A 24,477-nucleotide genomic window follows, 5' to 3' on the forward strand; every position below is an offset into this window, starting at 1 on the left:
CTCGCCCAGTCCACTTGAAGCGGGGCAAGAGGAGATCGCATGTAGCGATGCCCAAATATTTGAGCAGCCACGGTCACACGAAGGCGACAATGGGAAACTGTCACAAGAGGTGGACGATGATGAAGCACAATTGCCAGAAACTCAGCAGGAGGACTAAGGTGCGGAAGCGGAAGACGAAGTGGTGGATGATATCGTAACTGACCCAACCTGGCAGGGGGACATACAGAGCGAAGACAGCAGCACACAGGGGGAGGGAGGCATAGTACCACAACAGGCAGGAAGAAGCAGTGTGTTGGCTGCAGACAGAAGGCGGGCAACCACTCCCCGTAACATCAACACGACGGAAGTTGCCAGTACAACTGTTTGGTCTTCCCAAGTCTGGTTGCTTTTTAAAGACTCTGCCGATAACCCTTAAAGGTCATTTGCACCATCTGCCAGGCCAGCAACAGCAGGGGTGGCAAAACTACCTGCCTAACGACCACCAGCATGATCAGGCACATGGCAGCAAACACCCGACTAAGTGGGCCGAACCCCAGGATCCAGCATCAGTGTCTGTGGGTGGAAATACTGCTTCTTCTGCGGTTGTGTGTGCAAGCCAATCCTCTGTCCATGGCGCATGCGAATATGCCTCCTGCCCTGCACCTATCATTTTACACTCTCTAATAGCACCATCATCTGGCATGTCCACATCCTTGTTCCAGCGCAGCGTTCAGTTGTCACTACCCCAGTCCTTGGAACGCAAGCACAAATACGCAGCCAACACCCCTCACTACTAAAGTCACACTTTTCGGAACTGCTTTTGCTCGAAATGTTGCCTTTTAGGCTCGTGGAGACAGAAACTTTCCGAAACCAGATGGCAGCGGCCATCCCTCGGTACTTGGTCCCCAGCCTCCACTATTTCTCCTGGTGTGCCGTCCCCGCTGTACACGAGCACATCTCCCACAACATTAGCCGTGCCCTCAACAACGCAGTTATTGGGAAAGTCCACCTAACCACGGACACGTGGACAAGTGCTTGTGGGCAGGAACGGTACATCTTGCTGATGGCACACTGAGTTAACATAGTGGAAGCCGGGACCCTGTTGGACCTTGGGACGGAAAACTTCCTCCTGATGCCGAGGATTGTGGGCCCTAGGTCAATCAGGGTTGCCCCCACATTCTACAGCTCCTGCACCTCCTTCTCTTCATCCTATTCAGCATCCATCTCCAAAATGACCACATCAGTCGCAAGCTGGATGCACTGCAGCACTGCCTCAGCAAAGCGGAAACAGGCTGTGCTGAAGCTAATATGCTTAGGTGACAAACCACACAACTCTGAAGAGTTGTGGACTGCTCTGAAAGAGCAGGCAGATTCGTGGCTCACATAGCTGACCCTACAGCCAGGCATGGTCGTCTGTGACAATGGCCAGAACCTGGTGGTGGCTCTGAGGCTAGGCGAGCTCACACGCATACCATGACTGGCCCATATGCTTAACCTCGTGGTTCAGCGGTTTCTCAAAACCTACCCGGAGATGCCGGATCTGCTTGTCAAAGTATGCTGCCTATGTGACCATTTTAGAAAGTCAGCTACTGCTTCCCCCGCCCTTGCCGTGTTTCAGCAGCTTTTGCATCTTCCAGCTCACCGACTGGTGTGTGATGTCCCCACGCATTTGAACTCTACATTGCAGATGTTGGTAAGGATTTGTGAGCAGAAGAGGTCAGTTGTTGACTACCAGCATCAACAAGGCCATCGGTATTCAGTTCAGACTCCACACATAAGACCTCAGTAGTGGACATGGATGTCAGACATATGTACCATCCTCCAAAACTTTGAGGACTTCACCAAGATGGTGAGCAGCGATCATGCAATAATTAGCGTCACAATCCCACTTCTCTGTCTTCTGAAATTCTCTCTGCTCACAATTAAAGAGGATGCATTGCAGGGGGAACACGATGAGATGGAGCAAGGAACCATACAGGGTGATTACACACAGCCCAGCCTCATCTCATCCCAACATTGATTGGGTGACAATGAGGAAGAGGAGGAGGGGGAGCAAGTTTCATTCCCTGCACAGCTGTCATACCGTCTGTTCAGCGTGGATGGCCTGAGGACAGAGAGGAGGAGGAGAGCATGGTCAGTCATCTTCTTGGTGAAGACACAGAAGTGTTGCATGTTAGCAGTTTTGAACGCATGGCAGAGTTTATGTTACGCTGCCTTTCCTGTGACCCTCGCATTGTCCAAATTTTGGGTGACAGTCATTACTGGTTGGTGACACTTCTAGACCCACAGTACAAGGAGAACTTTCTATCTCTTATTCCCGAGGTGGACAGGTATACTAAAATGGGGCAGTACCCGAAGGCCCTTGTTGCGGAATTATTAAAAAAATTCCCATCTGAAAATGCTGGAGCCAGAGGTCACAGTTTGTTGGACAACCAAGGAGTACAGGTGAGAGAGACACAACTCCAATCCAGCAAAGGCAGGGGAACACTGTCAAAGTTATGGGACAGTTTTCTCAGACTCTCCCATCTTACAGGCCCTGAGGCACGGGGTACTCTCAACTGAAAATGCTGACAGGCTGACTCTTATAAAATATGAACAAGGGCTGTATTGGGCAAGACCGCTTAACACCACTGAATGAAAGCAGCATAACCTAAACTCAAAAACCGTGTCTTTGTTTGGAAGGTCTAATTCTATTCCCATGCACCTGTCTTCACACCGAGACATGGATATATGCTTCCTGATTTTGTCTATTTGCTCTTGTCCTCCGCCTTCTCCTCATCCTCCATCATCATATCATTCACCACTATGCCTACCATTTCACCTCCTCTACGTGTCTTGCAAGGGGCTTTGGAGTTCCTCCAAATTTTAGGCAGCTTTTGCATTCACTGCATAGGCAAACACTATGGGACAACCACTTCCTAATAATGGGAACCTTGATTTTAGGAAGCTCCCCTACCTCTACGTCTCTTCCAAGAGGCATTAGACTGCATTCAAATTTTTGGCAGCCCTTGCAGTCACTACATACGCAATAACAGTATAGGTGACCCATTCATTAATAATGGGAACAACAATGCATAGCCGGCTGATGGCTCTCAGACAATAGCGAGGGCCAACTGCTGGCTCTTTAAGAATAGTAAGGTCCGCCTGATGGCCCTATAAAATTACGCTTTGTGACTTTCAGAGTCCCTCCATCATAAATGAAACAGGATGTGTCTGATGGTGTGTCACACACCACATGGCCAGATAAGGTTGTAAAATGTTAAAATGACATTTCCCAGTGAATGCATTTGAATTGGTTGAAAGCAATGCAAAAGTGCAAAAACACATCAAAAACGCTAAGTGTGAACATAGCCCAAGGGGTGGAGGACCATTTTTGTATATTTATTTTGCCTTATATACAAGTCATTACCCTGGAAAGGATGTTCCTTAAAATATTTCCCAGGAAAATCCATTTTGGTTTAGTTTTTGTATGTTTTATTGTGAGCGTAATACCTCTGACAATGTTGTTGACAACAGTCTCCTGGGAGTCAGAAATACTTTCAGGGGTCTTCCCCATGCTGTTCCCATGTCATTTGAGCCCTGTTCCCATCGATTTGGGCAATTTTTAGGCCCCTTGCAGACCGCCGGGGGGAGCCGCCAGAAAAATGCTCGAGTTTCCTATAGACTTACATTGGGTTCTTTGCTCGGGTCGAGCACCCTAGCGTTCCAATTTGCTTGATCCAAGCATTAAGCACCCGAGCATTTTAGTGCTTTCCCATCACTGCTCTTCAGCAGTTTAATAATTAGAGTCCGATGGACCCTAGTGCAAACTTTGGACCTGGGTCCCCACCTGTATGTTGATCAGCTGTATGGGTCTTTGTAGCATTCTAGATTCTATAAAGACATACGTGTTCGCCCCCCATGTACTAATGTCCTCATACTGGCTCCTTGTAATAATATCCCCCATCCTGAGCCACATTCTATAGCATTTTCCCCCATCCTGGGCCCCATCCTTGTATAATGTCCCCATTCTGGTATAATGTCCCCCATCCAGGTATAATGTCTCCATCGTGGTATAATGTCCCCATTCTGGTATAATGTTCTCCATTTTAATATGATGCCACCTATCCTGGTATAAATTCCCCATCCTGGTATAATGTCCCCCATTCTGGTATAATGTCTTCATCCTGGTATAATGTACTCATTTCTGGTATAATATCCCCCATCCTGGTATAATGTCTTCAATTTTGGTATAATGTCCCCATCCTGGTATAATGTCCCCAATTCTGGTATAAAATCCCCCATCCTGATATAATGTCCCCAATTCTGCTGTAATTATTATGACTAGCATCAAACTTTTGTGCTTGGATGTATATGGAACTCTTATGCAATACAGGGATAGAAAGATGCATGCATGTACAAACACATCTCCTATTGCTGCAGCACCAATCAGAATTAGCAGGCCCAGTGTCAGCACCTGGCTCACCCAAGCAAGTGCTGGGGCCTTGAGCAGGCGGAGAGGGCCCACTCTCCGTCAGGCACCCGGGCCTGTGAAGTCTGGTGTCAGTGCCCGCGATTGGACCCCCCACTTGCTCAGGGCCTTGACCAGCACAATACTTACCTCTCCCCATTCCCCGCAGCTCTGTCCTCTTCCGTGTCTCCTGACTGTGATGTCTCAGGTGAGAGGGCGCGATGATGTCTTTCCAGCGCACCCTCTGCTGAGCAGTCATATTGCAGAGAGCGGGAAGACAGTGACGCTAAGGAGTCCGGAGCAGAGCAGCGGCAGCAGGAGAAGTGAGGTGAGTATTTGATTTTTTTATGTATGGAAGCATGGAGCAATATATGGGGGGGGCCATACTGCAAATAGGGGCCATACAGCATGGAGCAATTTATGGGGGCCATACAGCCTGCAGTATTATATGGGGACCATACAGCATAAAGAGGCGCTACAGCATGGAGCAATATATGGGGGCTATACAGCCTGCAGCATTATATGAGGGTCATACAGCATATGGGAGCTATACAGCATGCAGCAATATATGGGGGCCATACAGAATGGAGCAATATATGGGCCCATACAGCATGCAGCATTATATGGGGCCCATACAGCATGCAGCATTATGTGGGGCCCATACAGTATGCAGCATTTTATGGGTCCAGTATACTGCATAGAGCAATATATGGGTGCCAGTATCCTGCATGGAGCATTATATGGGGGCCAGTATTCTGTATGGAGCATTATATGGGGGCCAGTATCCTGTATGGAGCATTACATTGGGGCTAGTATCATGTATGGAGCATTATACGGGGGCAACTATTCTGTATGGAGCATTATATGAGGACCATCCTGCATGGAGCATTATATGGGGCCCAGTCTGCATGGATCATTATATGGGGACCAGTATCCTGTATGGAGCATTATATGGGGGCCAGTATTCTGTATGGAGCATTATGTGGGGTCTATTATTCTGTATAGAGCATTATATAGGGCTTATAATACTGTATAGAGGACTATACTGTCCGGTCTGCACTGTGCGCTGTGAGGATTCGCCGGTTTCTGAGATGTTGTAGAATTTACGATAGATATCACTCATGTAATGTAAGAAGTGAAATCTTTGGCCTTGTAGTTTATATATATTTCTCTGCAGTATCTGTGCATCATGAATTGTGGTATGTGTTAAAGGGGCCCACTGAAACTCTGTCGCCCAGGGCCCACAAAAACCTGGAGCCGGCCCTGAGAATTAGTGATCAGGGGACATTCATTTTGGAGATAGGTGTGGTTGCCAGAGGAGGGACTCGCAGCTGTTAGACATTTGTGGCAAATCTTGGCGTAAGATAACCTCCTAATTTAAAGTCGTGATTACTGTTAATTTTACTATATATTTTAATTTATTCCAATTCTATTGCTTATATACAGTAGTATCAACTTATTTTGCAGCATTGTACAAGATTTTCCTCAACTAAAATCCATCCCTGCCTTCAATAGGCTTGAAATCCTAAGTTTTATAAACATAAAATACACGCCAGGGTAAAACATGGAAAACATACAAATTCAAAGCAGATCTTGTCCTTGGTTAGTTTTGAACTGAGAATCCCAGTGCAGTGAGTTAGCAACTATGTAGTTATGAACTGATTAATTTCCTGCTTCCAGAAGTAATTCAGAAATGTGCTATTACCATGTATTATTTAGTATCATTTTTAGAATCCCATTTAATGAATGCTTAAGGAACTTTTTTTTTCTAAACGGAACAGTTTCTTCTAATCTTAACATCACACGATCTGATTTAAGTTAAAGTCAAGGAGAAACAGAATTTTGGAAATTAAATGTTTTTCTTGCGTTCTTTTTTTATCTCCAGCTTACAGCTGTTGATGCAGATGAAGGTGTAAATGGTCAGATTACATATGAAATCTTAGCCGGAGCTCAGGGGAAGTTTGTCATTAATAGCAAAACAGGAGTCATCACCATCACTCCAGGAATAACGCTGACTGTCGGGGACTCATTTGCCCTTACCGTTAAAGCTTCTGACAATGCTCCTTTAGCACAAAGAAGGTATGTATGAATATAATATAAGTTAATTATCCAGAATTTGAATTAAATGAGATTTCGAACTGATTTGATACACATATTTAGCTATCTTTTTGTTTGGCAGATTTTTTAATGATTTTTTTATTGTATCTGTGATATAGTAAACAACTGCATTTTTTCTAACCGTGATTATCATTTTTGATAAAATTATGATATTTTTTAAGGAATACACTATTTTCTCCCCCTTAAAAATGTGGATTTACTCAGTCTTACTCAGTCTTTACCTTTCTTGATACCCAACTGTCCTATACTACAATTTAAACCCACAAAAAAGTAATTACTTTGTGGAAAAGCTGTTTCTACAAGTAGGTAGCTTGTTTCAGTAGAAACCTTCTCCTGTGTGTCTGTTTTTCAATGTTGGGCAATTAGGCAAAGCCTTACCATATACTGTTTTTTGTTGGCTGAAGCAGATGGGAGGAAGATATGAACAGAGCAAATCGAACATCATTTATTTGCACCTCATTACAAGCTTGTTTATTTTATATGATTGCTGTAAGTTATAGATGAGTGGATAGCTTCAGTGCAAATATACTGTAAGCCAAATTTACTTAAACTCGCAAACCTCAGCGAATTTGCGTAATTTGCAGTTCAATTCATAAGAATTGTAAAAAAACGAATGTGTGGTATCGTTTTCACACATTGTTGAAGAATGCATCCGATAGAGAACAGACTTCCTCATAATGCCTTGCAGCCATCAAATCACATGGTCTAGAGCAGTGAATCGGGTGAGGCTGTCACACGCATTTTAAAATATGTGGGCAGGAAAAGCAGTGTCTATTTTAGAGTTTTAGCCTAAAAATAAGAGGTCAGAGCCAACATCTTAGCACAGATAGGATCAGAAAGGTTTAAAACAGAGTGTGGTGTAGTACTGCAGAACTAAAGAACAATACAGCAGTCTGTTGCAGGTACTTGCTTTTGGGATGTGAACTCACCTCTTACCACCCATTGTAAAAATACATATCTACTGCTTATGTATGAACATCAGCAAGGTATGCACCTGGCTCAAAAAGGGATAATTTTTGGACAGTTTTTAAAAATTTAAGTAGCCTAGAAAGTTTGATACTGCAGGGTGGTGTTAAATAAGTTGTTGGTTACAACCAAATACCGTGTGTTTTCCCCTAGCTAGATTTGAATTCACATGGAAAATATCAAGGCCATTTTGCATTAATGAGCTCAAATAGGTTCTTTACAGCAGTGGGAGACTTCAGTGTAATTCACTTTTTTTCTAGGCAATAAAGGCTTTGAAGCATTTAGATTCACTGTAAATTTATTCTCTGCAATTCTTATTTTCTTGGAAAGTACAGTGAAGCTGGTGAATTTGAATATCAAAAGATAAGCTCATCTCTACTGTATATCTTTCAGGATGACAATTAGACATTTTCTATTTTTTCACTTTCCTTTATATCAAGGTTTAATCTCCTTTTAATTACAATTAAAGCTGTCAATTATACATTTTTCTATTGTTGATTGCAGAAGCTCCATTACTACTGTTTACATAGAAGTTTTACCACCGAACAACCAGAGTCCTCCACGCTTTGCGCAATTGATGTACAACCTTGAAGTCAGTGAAGCAATGCGTATAGGAGCTATTCTTCTAAACCTGCAGGTATTTTAGGTTCTGTTATCATTAACTTTTATATCAAAGAACAATAGTGTGGCCTTGACAATAAAGATTTTTTCAGCAGTTATCATGTTGTGTTGTGCAAAATCTCTGATGACGAGGTTGCTTGAACTCAAAAGAGATGAAATACTGAACAAATTATTTCAAGTAACAGAAGCACATGCACCCTTAAGCCTGTGTTTGTTCAAAGTGATTGTAAAATAATATAAAGAGATTCAAGAAAATAATTGACAATTGCCCTTAATTTCATGTTATACAGCACTTTAGTATTAAGTTTTGCAAAAATTTTCAGATATCATATAGAAATTTGAGAGGGGGAAATCAGTGAGAGTCAATGACTTCCAACTGTTTGCATACACAGCCCACAAAATAAAAGATGAAGAATTTCCATTATCGGCAGTGAGAAAGTTAACAGACTAAATCTTTATTTCAAATGACATAACTTTTAATTGTGACCATTTATTGCTGTCCAAATTGCAGGTAGGGGTTTCTCCAGCATGTGCCCTGCTTGAATTTAAAGCCTTCCAGCACTTTTGAGTTCTTGCTACAAGACAATGAGCTGATCTTTGTTTTTCATTATTTTTATACTTTATGGATATCCTAAGCCTTAATCAGTGCTGCTTAAAGATTTCCATAACTAATACAAAGTTCTAGACAGAGAGCCTTCTATACAAATGGCCACACATTTTAAAGGTGAAATGTAAACGTAAGGAAATTTTGGGTTGCATTATACAAATCTAGCACGTATTTTAAGACTAAATCCATTTCAGAAACACTATTCTGCCTGCTTCACTCTGGTCTTTGGCTTCTGGCGTAACTAAGTCTCAGAAATCCCTGCATATCGGGCATCACAAAATTATGATATGTATTGCCCAATAGCAAATCAACATCTCAAGGGAACAAATAATATGTGCCACAACAGTATTGTGTGCATGGACGTCAAGTGCTTAGTTACACTGAAATGGTGGCACAGAGTGAAGCAGCCTGAAGAAAATGCACACTACGGAGGAAGCCAAAAAGAAGAATCCTTGATGATGGGAGGTGGTGGACAGCTGGGGGTGGTGAGATAAGATAGCGGTGGGCTGAGTATTATAGTTCAGCAAGATGATGTTTGGTATGCTGCTAATTTGTTGAATTCGCATGGAGCAAATTACAAAAAAAACATGTTCTGATAATACAAATTTTTGTATGATTCGAGAACTCCATTTCAATAAAATAAATTTGTTTATCACTAATAGTTATAAAATACATTCATATTATGTTAGCAAAAGTTACATAGATTTTCTGCTGGGAAGTGCATTCTAATAATAATATATGGCATGTTGGTTCTGTCAATGTAAGATCATAGTGGGGAAAAAAAGTATTTAGTCAGCCACCAATTGTGCAAGTTCTCCCACTTAAAAAGAGAGAGGCCTGTAATTGACATCATAGGTAGACCTCAACTATGAGAGACAAAATGAGAAAATAAATCCTGAAAATCACATTGTCTGATTTGGAAAGAATGCTTTTTCAAATTTTGTTGGAAAATAATTATTTGGTCAATTACAAACAAGCAAGATTTCTGACTCTCACAGACCTGTAACTTCTTCTTTAAGAGGCTCTTCTGTCCTCCACTCATTAATAGAGATGAGCGTTGTTCGACTCGAACTGTTCGCCATTCTCAAATTCGAGCTGTTTTGGGCGGTGTTCGAGCCGTTCGGCGAACACGAACGATTTGAAAAAAATTTGGCTGTTCGAAGTTATGTTCGATAACTGTTCGTGCACCAAAATCATAACTGGATTTTTTCTCAGTAATGATGAAAATGAATGTTAATACACAGTTTGAGTGTACAGCGGGGCGGGGGGAGGGGCAGGGGATGGATCTCTGCAGGAATAATGAAGATCTCCATTTTTTTTTTCTCTTTCCCGCATTTACAGTGGGGAGGTGCAATCTGTCAGCCTATCAGCAGCGAACACACGGAGCGAAGTGCTTTTTATCACACAAGCAAGGGCATGTGTCATTGGCAGTGTATGTCACATGTCCTTGCCCTATAAGACCCAGCCATTTTCCCCGTCGCCACCATTTTCTCACTGCGGCAGCTGCGTGTTAGACGGCACCGCTGTTGCTGTGTGCGCTATACCTTGTTAATTTCAAGCCAATTTTCGCACAAATCTACAGATAGCTTGGGAGTAGGGAATAGTTGTGATTGCAGTCCTTTTAAGGACTAGGTTACAGCATTTCCTACGACTTTTATCATGCAGGTCTGTGCTCTTAAATAGATAGGTTGTGGGAGTAAAGGCTAATTGTAATTGCAGTCCTTTTCAGGACTAAGTTACATCAGTTCCTATCAGTTTTTGCCAGGCAGGTCTGTGCCAGTGATGTGCAAGTTTTTTTCACAGCATTTGGCTAAACCTAGCAAAGCTAATCCTTTTTGGCCTATTGCAGAGTGTGTTAGTCAGTGGAGTAGCCTATCTGTGTTGCAAGATACACCACCTGTGTATAGAATACCAATTTTTTTACTGCACCTAGTGAAGTTAAACCTTTTGGGCATAGCATAATTCTATTAGTCCATCTATACTGACCTCCATCAGGTTGCAAATTGAATATAATATTTTTCTGCATCTAGCTCTGAAAAAATATTTGGCCTTCTAGCAGTGTGTGGGACTTGTTCTATTAGTTCATCTATACTGACCTCCATCAGGTTTCAAACTGAATATCATTTTTTTCTGCATCTACCTCTGAAAAAATATTTGGGCTTCTAGCAGTGTGTGGGACTTGTTCTATTAGTCCATCTATACTGACCTCCATCAGGTTGCAAACTGAATATAATTTTTTTCTGCATCTACCTCTGAAAAAATATTTGGGCTTCTAGCAGTGTTTGGGACTTGTTCTATTAGTCCATCTATACTGACCTCCATCAGGTTGCAAACTGAATATAATATTTTTCTGCATCTACCTCTGAAAAAATATTTGGCCTTCTAGCAGTGTGTGGGACTTGATCTATTAGTCCATCTATACTTACCTCCATCAGGTTGCAAACTGAATATAATTTTTTTCTGCATCTACTTCTGAAAAAATATTTGGGCTTCTAGCAGTATGTGGGACTTGTTCTATTAGTCCATATATACTGACCTCCATCAGGTTGCAAATCGAATATAATTTTTTTCTGCATCTAGCTCTGAAAAAATATTTGGGCTTCTAGCAGTGTGTGGGACTTGTTCTATTAGTCCATCTATACTGACCTCCATCAGGTTGCAAACTGAATATAATTTATTTCTGCATCTACCTCTGAAAAAATATTTGGGCTTCTAGCAGTGTGTGGGACTTGTTCTATTAGTCCATCTATACTGACCTCCATCAGGATGCAAATTGAATATAATTTTTTTCTGCATCTAGCTCTGAAAAAATATTTGGCCTTCTAGCAGTGTGTGGGACTTGTTCTATTAGTCCATCTATACTGACCTCCATCAGGTTGCAAACTGAATATAATTTTTTTCTGCATCTAGCTCTGAAAAAATATTTGGGCTTCTAGCAGTGTGTGGGAATTGTTCTATTAGTCCATCTATACTGACCTCCATCAGGTTGCAAATTGATTATATTTTTTTTCTGCATCTAGCTATGAAAAAATATTTGGCCTTCTAGCAGTGTGTGGGACTTGTTCTATTAGTCCATGTATACTGACCTCCATCAGGTTGCAAACTGAATATAATTTTTTTCTGCATCTACTTATGAAAAAATATTTGGGCTTCTAGCAGTATGTGGGACTTGTTCTATTAGTCCATCTATACTGACCTCCATCAGGTTGCAAATCGAATATAATTTTTTTCTGCATCTAGCTCTGAAAAAATATTTGGCCTTCTAGCAGTGTGTGGGACTTTCTCTATTAGTCCATCTATACTGACCGCCATCAGGTTGCAAACTGAATACATTTTTTTTCTGCATCTACCTCTGAAAAAATATTGGGCTTCTAGCTGTGTGTGGGACTTGTTCTATTAGTCCATCTATACTGACCTCCATCAGGTTGCAAACTGAATATAATTTATTTCTGCATCTACCTCTGAAAAAATATTTGGCCTTCTAGCAGTGTGTGGGACTTGTTTTATTAGTCCATCTATACTGATCTCCATCAGGTTGCAAACTGAATATAATTTATTTCTGCATCTACCTCTGAAAAAATATTTGGGCTTCTAGCAATGTGTGGGACTTGTTCTACTGTTGATCTATACTGACCTCCATCAGGATGCAAATTGAATATAATTTTTTTCTGCATCTAGCTCTGAAAAAATATTTGGCCTTCTAGCAGTGTGTGGGACTTGTTCTATTAGTCCATCTATACTGACCTCCATCAGGTTGCAAACTGAATATAATTTTTTTCTGCATCTACTTCTGAAAAAATATTTGGGCTTCTAGCAGTGTGTGGGACTTGTTCTATTAGTCCATCTATACTGACCTCCATCAGGTTGCAAATTGATTATATTTTTTTTCTGCATCCAGCTATGAAAAAATATTTGGCCTTCTAGCAGTGTGTGGGACTTGTTCTATTAGTCCATCTATACTGACCTCCATCAGGTTGCAAACTGAATATAATTTTTTTCTGCATCTACTTCTGAAAAAATATTTGGGCTTCTAGCAGTATGTGGGACTTGTTCTATTAGTTCATCTATACTGACCTCCATCAGGTTGCAAATCGAATATAATTTTTTTCTGCATCTAGCTGTGAAAAAATATTTGGCCTTCTAGCAGTGTGTGGGACTTGTTCTATTAGTCCATCTATACTGACCTCCATCAGGTTGCAAACTGAATATAATTTATTTCTGCATCTACCTCTGAAAAAATATTTGGGCTTCTAGCAGCGCGTGGGACTTGTTCTATTAGTCCATCTATACTGACCTCCATCAGGTTGCAAATTGAATATAATTTTTTTCTGCATCTAGCTCTGAAAAAATATTTGGCCTTCTAGCAGTGCGTGGGACTTGTTCTATTCGTCCATCTATACTGACCTCCATCAGGTTGCAAACTGAATATAATTTTTTTCTGCATCTACTTCTGAAAAAATATTTGGGCTTCTAGCTGTGTGTGGGACTTGTTCTATTAGCCCATCTATACTGACCTCCATCAGGTTGCAAATTGAATATAATTTTTTTCTGCATCTAGCTCTGAAAAAATATTTGGGCTTCTAGCAGTATGTGGGACTTGTTCTATTAGTCCATCTATACTGACCTCCATCAGGTTGCAAACTGAATATAATTTTTTTCTGCATCTACCTCTGAAAAAATATTTGGGCTTCTAGCAGAGTGTGGGACTTGTTCTATTAGTCCATCTATACTGACCTCCATCATTTTGCAAATTGAATATAATTTTTTTCTGCATCTAGCTCTGAAAAAATATTTGGCCTTCTAGCAGTGCGTGGGACTTGTTCTATTAGTCCATCTATACTGACCTCCATCAGGTTGCAAACTGAATATAATTTTTTTCTGCATCTACTTCTGAAAAAATATTTGGGCTTCTAGCAGTGTGTGGGACTTGTTCTATTAGTCCATCTATACTGACCTCCATCAGGTTGCAAATCGAATATAATTTTTTTCTGCATCTAGCTCTGAAAAAATATTTGGCCTTCTAGCAGTGTGTGGGACTTGTTCTATTAGTCCATCTATACTGACCTCCATCAGGTTGCAAACTGAATATAATTTATTTCTGCATCTACCTCTGAAAAAATATTTGGGCTTCTAGCAATGTGTGGGACTTGTTCTATTAGTTGATCTATACTGACCTCCATCAGGATGCAAATTGAATATAATTTTTTTCTGCATCTAGCTCTGAAAAAATATTTGGCCTTCTAGCAGTGTGTGGGACTTGTTCTATTAGTCCATCTATACTGACCTCCATCAGGTTGCAAACTGAATATAATTTTTTTCTGCATCTACTTCTGAAAAAATATTTGGGCTTCTAGCAGTATGTGGGACTTGTTCTATTAGTTCATCTATACTGACCTCCATCAGGTTGCAAATCGAATATAATTTTTTTCTGCATCTAGCTGTGAAAAAATATTTGGCCTTCTAGCAGTGTGTGGGACTTGTTCTATTAGTCCATCTATACTGACCTCCATCAGGTTGCAAACTGAATATAATTTATTTCTGCATCTACCTCTGAAAAAATATTTGGGCTTCTAGCAGCGCGTGGGACTTGTTCTATTAGTCCATCTATACTGACCTCCATCAGGTTGCAAATTGAATATAATTTTTTTCTGCATCTAGCTCTGAAAAAATATTTGGCCTTCTAGCAGTGCGTGGGACTTGTTCTATTCGTCCATCTATACTGACCTCCATCAGGTTGCAAACTGAATATAATTTTTTTCTGCATCTACTTCTGAAAAAATATTTGGGCTTCTAGCTGTGTGTGGGACTTGTTCTATTAGCCCATCTATACTGACCTCCATCAGGTTGCAAATTGAATATAATTTTTTTCTGCATCTAGCTCTGAAAAAATATTTGGGCTTCTAGCAGTATGTGGGACTTGTTCTATTAGTCCATCTATACTGACCTCCATCAGGTTGCAAACTGAATATAATTTTTTTCTGCATCTACCTCTGAAAAAATATTTGGGCTTCTAGCAGAGTGTGGGACTTGTTCTATTAGTCCATCTATACTGACCTCCATCATTTTGCAAATTGAATATAATTTTTTTCTGCATCTAGCTCTGAAAAAATATTTGGCCTTCTAGCAGTGCGTGGGACTTGTTCTATTAGTCCATCTATACTGACCTCCATCAGGTTGCAAACTGAATATAATTTTTTTCTGCATCTACTTCTGAAAAAATATTTGGGCTTCTAGCAGTGTGTGGGACTTGTTCTATTAGTCCATCTATACTGACCTCCATCAGGTTGCAAATCGAATATAATTTTTTTCTGCATCTAGCTCTGAAAAAATATTTGGCCTTCTAGCAGTGTGTGGGACTTGTTCTATTAGTCCATCTATACTGACCTCCATCAGGTTGCAAACTGAATATAATTTATTTCTGCATCTACCTCTGAAAAAATATTTGGGCTTCTAGCAATGTGTGGGACTTGTTCTATTAGTTGATCTATACTGACCTCCATCAGGATGCAAATTGAATATAATTTTTTTCTGCATCTAGCTCTGAAAAAATATTTGGCCTTCTAGCAGTGTGTGGGACTTGTACTATTAGTCCATCTATACTGACCTCCATCAGGTTGCAAACTGAATATAATTTTTTTCTGCATCTACTTCTGAAAAAATATTTGGGCTTCTAGCAGTGTGTGGGACTTGTTCTATTAGTCCATCTATACTGACCTCCATCAGGTTGCAAATTGATTATATTTTTTTTCTGCATCCAGCTATGAAAAAATATTTGGCCTTCTAGCAGTGTGTGGGACTTGTTCTATTAGTCCATCTATACTGACCTCCATCAGGTTGCAAACTGAATATAATTTTTTTCTGCATCTACTTCTGAAAAAATATTTGGGTTCTAGCTGTGTGTGGGACTTGTTCTATTAGTCCATCTATACTGACCTCCATCAGGTTGCAAACTGAATATAATTTTTTTCCGCATCTACCTCTGAAAAAATATTTGGGCTTCTAGCAGTGTGTGGGACTTGTTCTATTAGTCCATCTATACTGACCTCCATCAGGTTGCAAATTGAATATAATTTTTCTCTACATCTAGCTCTGAAAAAATATTTGGCCTTCTAGCAGTGTGTGGGACTTGTTCTATTAATCCATCTATACTGACCTCCATCAGGTTGCAAATTGAATATAATTTTTTTCTGCATCTACCTCTGAAAAAATATTTGGGCTTCTAGCTGTGTGTGGGACTTGTTCTATTTGTCCATCTATACTGATCTCCATCAGGTTGCAAACTAAATATAATTTTTTTCTGCATCTAACCCAGACAATAGTTTTGGCCTAATACCACAGTTTGGCCACTCAGCTCTGCTCGGTTCCCATCCATTGTTTTTTTGTGCAAACAACTCCAGAGTTGTGAATTAGTTAACCACCAAAATGAGTGGAAAAAGGCCTGCTGCTGGTGGAAAGGGGAATAGGCGTGTTGGGAAGGGGAATAAAGGTGGTGTCCGTGGAGTAGGTGTTAAAGCAACAGTAATATCTTCAGAAGAAACACCATCTTCCAGCAAAACTAAAATGTCTACTTCTTTTAGCGGACAATGTGATTAGATCCCTTTCTTACAGCCACGCCAATCGCTACAAATTCCAGATGAGGCACAAAAACAGCAAGTGCTTCAACGGATATCAAGTGCTCCTTTAAGTGGGCTCTCCTCCACATCAACTTCAACATCACAAATACTCCAGTCCTCAGAGGTGTCACCCAAATCGCACTTGCTTCCTCACAGCTCCCAAATCTCCAGCTGCCCGTCTGAGTATGAGGTAGAACAGATGGTTGAGTCTGCAGAGCTGTTTACTCATACTATAGCCTGGGAATCAGAGGTCGGCTCCAGCGCTTCTGTGAATCCAGACGAGGAAATGATCTGCACTGATGCCCAGAATCTTTATGAGTCGGATCCAGGACCAGACGCAGATGGTTCTGACGATAATGTAGACCCTCATTCCCAAACTGTAACTCCAGTTGGTGGAGACAATGAGGAAGACGATGATAAGACTCAAAAACCTGATTGGAGTGACAACTTTAGTTTTTTGTCAGGGCAGGAACAAGTTGGCTCTGAGGACGACGGGTGTGATAACACACAGGGTGATGATGATGAGGTTGGAGATCCCACTTACTGTCAACCCACAGTCAGCCAAGAGATGAGGTCAGCAGAGGAGATGGAGGAGGATGCTAGTGACGACGAGGTCAGGTTGCGTCTTCCTGGACAGAGGCGTAGTACTGGAAGCACGTCAACAACTGCATCCTCAAACACAACTCTGCCTCTGACCACAAGTCGTGGTGGCTCTTCAGGTCACATGGGTGCTAAGCCTTGCATAGCCTGGGCATTTTTTCAGATCGATAAAGATGACCCAACTCGTGTTATCTGTAACATTTGTCAGCAAAAGCTAAGCAGAGGCCAAAAAATACATAGTTTGAGTACTTCATGCATGAACCAGCACATGGACATGAAGCATAAGTTGCAGTGGGAAGCTCACTGTGCTACAATGCGGCCTAGCCGGCCGGGCCAACCACCGTCTGCCCCATCTTGTGCATCTGCGGCCTCTTCATCCTCTGTGACTGGGGGGACAGCAGTTGCACCTGTTTTGGGACGCAGACCTGCCACCTCTTTACCCGCAACAGCCAGCGTGATTGGCAGGTCATCATTTTCTTTGGAGGTGGTAATATCAGCTGGTGTTGAGCGCTGTCCAACATCGATAGCACCACCTTTGGATCAAGGCAACCTAACATGTCCGCCTGCATCTTCTTCACAGACCGGCAGTTTGCCGGAGACACCCTTATCAACCCCGTCTAAGCACAACAGCCAGCCCTCAGTCCCTCAGATATGGACAAGTAAAAGACAATTTCCTCCTAGCCATGAGAAAGCTAAGAGGTTGAATTTCACCATCTGCAAGCTCTTGGCTACAGAAATGCTGCCTTTTCGCCTGGTGGACACAGAGGATTTTCGAGACCTTATGTCCGTCGCAGTGCCCCAGTACCAGATGCCCAGTCGGCACTACTTCTCAAAGAAAGGTGTGCCTGCGCTCCACCAGCATGTCGCACACAACATCACCGCTTCTTTGAGAAACTCTGTATGTGACAGGGTGAATTTCACCACAGACACTTGGACGAGTAGGCCTGGACAGGGGCGTTACATGTCGCTGACTGGGCACTGGGTGACTATGGTGACAGCAGGACAAGGGGCTGCTGTCCAAGTCTTGCCGTCCCCACGAGTTGTGCGTCAATCCTCTTTATGTCAATGTTCCTCCACTGCTTCTGCCTCCTCAACCTCCTCTCGGTCCTCCACCTGCACCCAAAGCCTGTCTGGTCATGCCACAAGCTTTCTAACTGTGCAGAAGGGATTCTGCACACCTCCTTACTATGCTGGCAATAGGGCTCAACGTCATCAGGCGGTTTTTACTTTGAAATGTCTGGGAAATGTGAGTCACACAGCTGAGGAGTTGTGGTCAGCTCTGGAGAACCAATTTCATGAATGGTTGTCTCCACTGGACCTGAAACCAGGGAAGGCCGTGTGCGACAATGCTGCAAACCTGGATGCGGCCCTTCGCCGGAGCAATGTCACATATGTGCCTTGTATGGCTCACGTGTTGAACCTGGTTGTCCAGCAATTTTTAGCCCACTATCCCGGACTAGATGGCCATCTGCAGAGGGCACGGTCGCTGTGTGCTCACTTCTGCCGTTCGCATCCCGCAGATCAGCGACTTACATCTCTACAGAAGTCGTTGGGCCTGCCTCTTCACCGGCTAAAATGCGATGTGCCTACCCGGTGGAATTCAACTCTGCACATCTTGCAGCGACTGTGGCAGCACTGACAAGCCCTGGTGCAATACGTTCTGACGAATAGCCTGGGCCAACGGGATCCAGAGGTGGGGCAAATCTCGCTGGAGGAATGGTCTCTGATCAGGGACCTATGCACCCTTCTGCACAGTTTTGAAATGGCGACAAAGATGTTTAGTGCTGACGATGCCATTATCAGCATGACTATTCCGGTGATTTACATGCTGGAGCACATGTTAAACAGAATTCGGAGTCAGGTGGTGGCACAAGAGGAGGTGGAGGAAGTAGAGGAGGAGGAGTTGTATGCGGAAGGGCTAACATCTGCAAGGTCCAGACGGTCGGCATCTCCGAGGCGGCAGGCATGTGATGGTGGGGGAGATGGTTTTACCAGGGCGCATGGTAGCAGCCAAACTAGTGAGGAAGGTGCAGGAGCCCAGGAAGAAGTGGAGGACGAACTGATGGAAGACTCATCAGATGAGGGAGACCTTGATCACATTTCTGTTGTGCGAGGTTGGGGGGAGAGGACAGAGGAAGGAAGCATGATTGTTACCTCGCCACCAACACAACAGGGACTTGGTGCTCCTGGATGTGCAAGACACATGAGTACCTTCTTGCTGCACTACCTGCAACATGACCCTCGAATTGGGAGAATTAGAAATAATCCTGACTACTGGGTTGCCACACTGTTAGATCGCCAGTACAAAAGTAAATTTGCAGAAATAATTCCTGCCATAGAAAGGGATGCACGCATGCAGGAGTATCAGCAGAGACTGTTGCAGAATCTTACATGTGCTTTTCCACAAAACACCAGTGGTGCACGTAGTGAATCTCACAGTTCCAACTTGCCAACCGTGGGACCGTCGAGTGTTCAGCACTCAAACTGTAACAGAAACACAGTATCTGCTGGTAACATCAATTTTGCGGAATCGTTTAACCACTTTTTTAGCTCATCTTTTGCAAGGCCACAGGAGACAAGAAGTCTGACACATAGTCAACGCCTAGAGACGATGGTACAGGAGTATCTCCAAGTAAACATTGAAGCCATGACTGTGTCACTGGACCCTTGCTCTTTTTGGGCTTCCAATCTGGATAAATGGCCGGAGCTCGCCACTTACGCCTTGGAGATCTTGTCATGCCCCGCAGCCAGCGTTCTGTCTGAACGTGTGTTCAGCGCTGCTGGTGGTGTACTGGCAGATAAGCGCACGTGGCTCTCCACTGATAATGTAGACAGACTCACGTTCATAAAGATGAACAAATCTTGGATCCGAAACGACTTTTCTACCCCTGTGTCATCCTGGGGAGAGTAAAAGCTTGATGATTAGTTAAAATCACCTCACCAACCATTTTAAGCTTTCAAATTACTAATCATTTTTATCTGTATCTTGGCTGGAAAATTATTTGGGCTTTGTAGCAGTGTGCAGTAATGATTCTATTAGGCCATCTATACTAAGCTCCACCAGATTTAAAATTACTAATCATGTTTATCTGTATCTTGGCTGGAAAATTATTTGGGCTTTGTAGCAGTGTGCAGTAATGATTCTATTAGGCCATCTATACTAAGCTCCACCAGATTTAAAATTAATAATCATGTTTATCTGTATCTTGGCTGGAAAATAATTTGGGCTTTGTAGCAGTGTGCAGTACTGATTCTATTAGGCCATCTATACTAAGCTCCACCAGATTTAAAATTAATAATAATTTTTAGCTGCATCTAGCCCGGAAAGTAATTTTGGGGCTCCGAGATGCGCAAGACACATAAGTGCCTTCTTGCTGCACTACCTACAACATGACCCTCAGATTGTCAGAATTCGAAGTAATCCTGAATACTGGGTTGCCATGCTCTTAGATCCCTCACACTCTTCGATCAACCTATTCATTTTAATAAAGACCAAAAAAATGGTCATTTTTGAAATTATAAGCATTAGCAGGTTATTAGAAACTGAAATCAAACAGTTTTCAACTCAAAACTTTATTCTAGGTGGTTACAATTGCACATAGGACCCCTTGTTCGAAAGGAGCTTCTGAACTCTCTCATCCATTGAATTTGTCAGGTTTTGGATGGTTTCTGCTTCAATTGTTTTGCATGAGGACAGAATACCCTCCCAGAGCTGTTGCTTAGATGTGAACTGCCTCCCGCCATCATAGACACTCCTTTTGATGATGCTCCAGAGGTTCTGAATGGGGTAGAGGTCAGTGGAGCATGGGGGTCACACCATAAGTTTGTCCCCTTTTATGCCCATATCAGCCAGAGATGCAGATGTGTTATGTGCAGCATGAGACGGTGCATTATCATGTATGAAAATGATCTTGCTGCGGAATACACGGTTCTTCTTCTTGAACCATGGCAGGAAGTGCTGTTTGAGAAACTCCACGTACATTATGGAGTTCATCTTTACCCCTTCAGGGATCCTAAAGGGGCTGACAATCTCTCTCCCCATGATTCCAGCCCAAAACATTACTCCACCTCCTCCTTGTTGGCGCTGTAGCCGTGTTTACGTGGGGTGTCCATCAACCAGCCATCCTCCACTCCATCCATCTGGACCATCGAGCGTTGCGCGGCACTCATCCGTGAACAAAACAGTTTTGAAATCAGTCTTCATATAATGTTTGACCCACTGGAGCTGTTTCTGCTTGTGTGCAGTGGATAGAGGAGGTCGAAAGGATGGCTTACGCACAGCTGCAAACCTCTGAAGGACCCTGCATCTTGTTGTTCGGGGGACGTTGGAGGCACCAGCAGCTTCAAAAACTTGTCTGCTGCTATGGCAAGGCTTTTTTGCCACTGCTCTTTTAGCCTGACGTAATTGCCTGTAGGAAAGAGTCCTCAATTTGAACTTATCAGCACGCACACGTGTGTACTGTGAATCAGCTACATACTTCTTGATTGCCAAGACACTTCATCCTGATCATCGCACAATGTTGATTGTAGTCATGCCTTGACCTAAACACTCCACAATTTGTTGCTTCTCAACAGCCGACACATCCTTTTTCTTTCCCATTTTGGCAGAAAATGTAGGCTGCTAAATAATGTGGGACAGCCTTCTTAAGTAGTCTTGCCGTTCATTGGACACACCTGCCAAACTAATTATCACAGGTGTCTGCAATTGCTTACAGTGATATAAAGAGCCCTGACACACATCACCATCAATGAGTTTAACTGACAAACAAACAAATTCTTCCCTTATCACTCCTAAACACTTTTTGCATAATAGTTTGGAACACAGTGTACATGTGCTTTTCCACAAAACACCAGTGGTTCACGTAGTGAATCTTACAGTTCTAACTTGCCAACCGTGGTCTGTATGGAGTTGTTCAATAAAGGGCCCAAAATTAAGATAACATAGACGGGAGAGGTCTCTATTAGTGTTGAGCGAACATGCTCGACACTGCTCGGTACTCGCCCGAGCATCACGCTACTCGGGATGTTCGGCGAGCACCGAGCATTTCCGGGTTACTCGGGCGGGAGCTCGGGTCTCCGCCCTGCATGTTTGGCGCTCTTTACAGAGCCAATGAACATGCAGGGATTGCCAGCCAGTCACTGTAATGCCGCAGCCATGTTGTTTGTGGGCATTACAGTGATTGGCTGGCCGCACAGCGTCACCTCGAGTATTTAAAACCGGGCGCCACCATCTTGGACACAGTCGCTCCGGATCAGACAGTGTAGGGACAGCGCTGCTGATTTAGGGAGAGATACTGTATATCCTGCAAAATAGTTAGTGTAGGGTCTGTAAAGGCTGCCAGATCAAACTAACAGTCCTTCTCAGGACTAATATCCATCCCAGGTATATCAGGCAGGCAGGCAGGCTGTATAGGAGACGCAGTGGTTATACCAGCAAATGCTGCATTACAGTCCTGTGTGCTGCTCCTGTTGCTGAAATTGCTGGATTTAGCTCCAGGTCCCAGGGGCCAGGAAAAATCCTTTTTTTTTATCTAAATCCTCTTTTTTTTTTCCTCCTTCACAATGTACAAATACCCATCTTTTTAACCTTTTGGTGTGTCCCCCCCCCAAAAAAAAAAAGTGTGCCTCTGATTTTTCAGACACAAATATATCTGTTGAAAATAGTCTGGTGTAGGCCAGAGAAATAGAAGTGTGGTTTTGCAGTTCTATGGGCCATTTGTATCTAAAAAAAAAACAGTTTAAGTGTGTCGCTCACTGTTCAGCCGCAAATATATATATTTTAAAAAGTCTGGTATACACCAGTAAATTATTATTGTGGTTTTGATGTTCCACGGTAAAACATCTCTATTATCCTGTTTTTGGCATTTTTTGCTGTATAAAAATAATAGTGTCTCCCTGATTTTTCAGACACAAATATATCTGTTGAAAATAGTCTGGTGTAGGCCAGAGAGACAGAAGTGTGCTTTTGCTGTTCCACGGTAAAAAATCTCTATTATCCTGCTTTTTGCATTTTTTGCTGTAAAAAAAAAAAATAGTGTCTCCCTGATTGTTCAGACACAAATATATCTGTTGAAAATAGTCTGGTGTAGGCCCGAGAAATACAAGTGTGGTTTTGCAGTTCCACTGTTCAAACCTCTGTATTATCCACTTTTGGGCCATTTGTATCTAAAAAAAACAGTTTGAGTGTGTCGCTCACTGTTCAGCCGCAAATATATATATATTCAAAAAAGTCTGGTATACGCCAGTAAATTATAACTGTGGTTTTGCTGTTCCACGGTAAAACATCTCTATTATCCTGCTTTTGGCATATTTGCCGTAAAAAATAAATAGTGTCTCCTGATTGTTCAGACACAAATATATCTGTTGAAAATAGTCTGGTGTAGGCCCGAGAAATACAAGTGTGGCTTTGCTGTTTCACGGTTCAAACATCTGTATTATCCACTTTTGGGCCATTTGTATCTAAAAAAAACAGTTTGAGTGTGTCGCTCACTGCTCAGCCGCAAATATCTCTATTTAAAAAAGTGTGGTATACCCCAGTAAACAATAACTGTGGTTTTGCCATCCCACGGTAAAAAATCTCTATTATTCAGGTTTTGGTAGTTTTTTCCGTAAAGAAAAACAGTAGTGTCTCCTGACTGTTGTGACACAAAAATATATCTGTTGAAAATAGTCTTGTGTAGGCCCGACATCCCAGTGTGGTTTCGCAGTTCCACGGGTCAAATCGCTGTACTATCCAGTTTTGGGCCTTTGGTATCTAAAAAAAAGCAGTTTGAGTGTGTCGCTCACTGTTCAGCCGCAAATATCTCTATTTAAAAAAGTGTGGTATACCCCAGTAAACAATAACTGTGGTTTTTCTCTTCCACGGTTCTAATCTACTCTTTATTACCCTTTTTCCATTGATAGTGCAAGTGTAAGCTATTTTACTTCATTTACAATGGGCAAGGCACGTGGCAAGGGACGTGGAAGTGGACATTCTGGTGATAGTTCGTGCAGAGGACGGGGCCATGGCCAAGGTGAAAATGTGCCACAACCAACAGCCACATCTTCTCGCTCCCACTTCTTGACCGAATTACTAGGGAAGCACAGAACAACACCAGTATTGAGAACTGATCAGTGTGAACAGGTTATTAATTGGATAGTAGCCAATACTTCCAGTTACCTGGGCACCACCACCTCCGGTCTGTCTTCCACACGGTCAACTCTTAGTAGCCGTGAGTCTCGACCGCATACTCCTCCCACCATGCCGAGTGTCGTCAGACAGCAAGTGATCCCACACTTGGACACTCTGAAGAGCTGTTCACTGGTCCATTTCCATATTTGGGCCCCTCGCCTGATACGCTTGAAGTGGTGGAAGAGGAGATCCCATGTTGCGATGCCCAAATATTTGAACAGCCACAGCCACAGGAAGTCGACGTTGGCAATCTGCCACAAGAGGTGGACGATGACGAGACAGGAAGTGAGGAGGAGGATCGTGGTGCGCAAGTGGAAGAGGAGGAGGTGGTGGATGATCTAGTAACTGACCC

General features: G+C 42.5%; 1 protein-coding gene across 1 annotated transcript in view; it reads left to right on the forward strand.

The window, feature by feature from the left end:
- Positions 1-24,477, forward strand: part of PCDH15 (protocadherin related 15) — a 2,836,044-nt gene that overhangs the window by 1,527,945 nt on the left and 1,283,622 nt on the right. The window contains exons 14-15 of the mRNA XM_073685487.1: positions 6,315-6,508; positions 8,018-8,150. Of these exons, the coding sequence (XP_073541588.1) occupies positions 6,315-6,508; positions 8,018-8,150 (327 nt within the window). The remainder of the gene's footprint in view (positions 1-6,314; positions 6,509-8,017; positions 8,151-24,477) is intronic.

This window comes from Phyllobates terribilis, unplaced genomic scaffold, assembly GCF_046119375.1.
Source record: "Phyllobates terribilis strain yellow unplaced genomic scaffold, ASM4611937v1 Scaffold_5__5_contigs__length_657084704, whole genome shotgun sequence".
In the NCBI taxonomy this organism is placed as follows: domain Eukaryota; kingdom Metazoa; phylum Chordata; class Amphibia; order Anura; family Dendrobatidae; genus Phyllobates; species Phyllobates terribilis.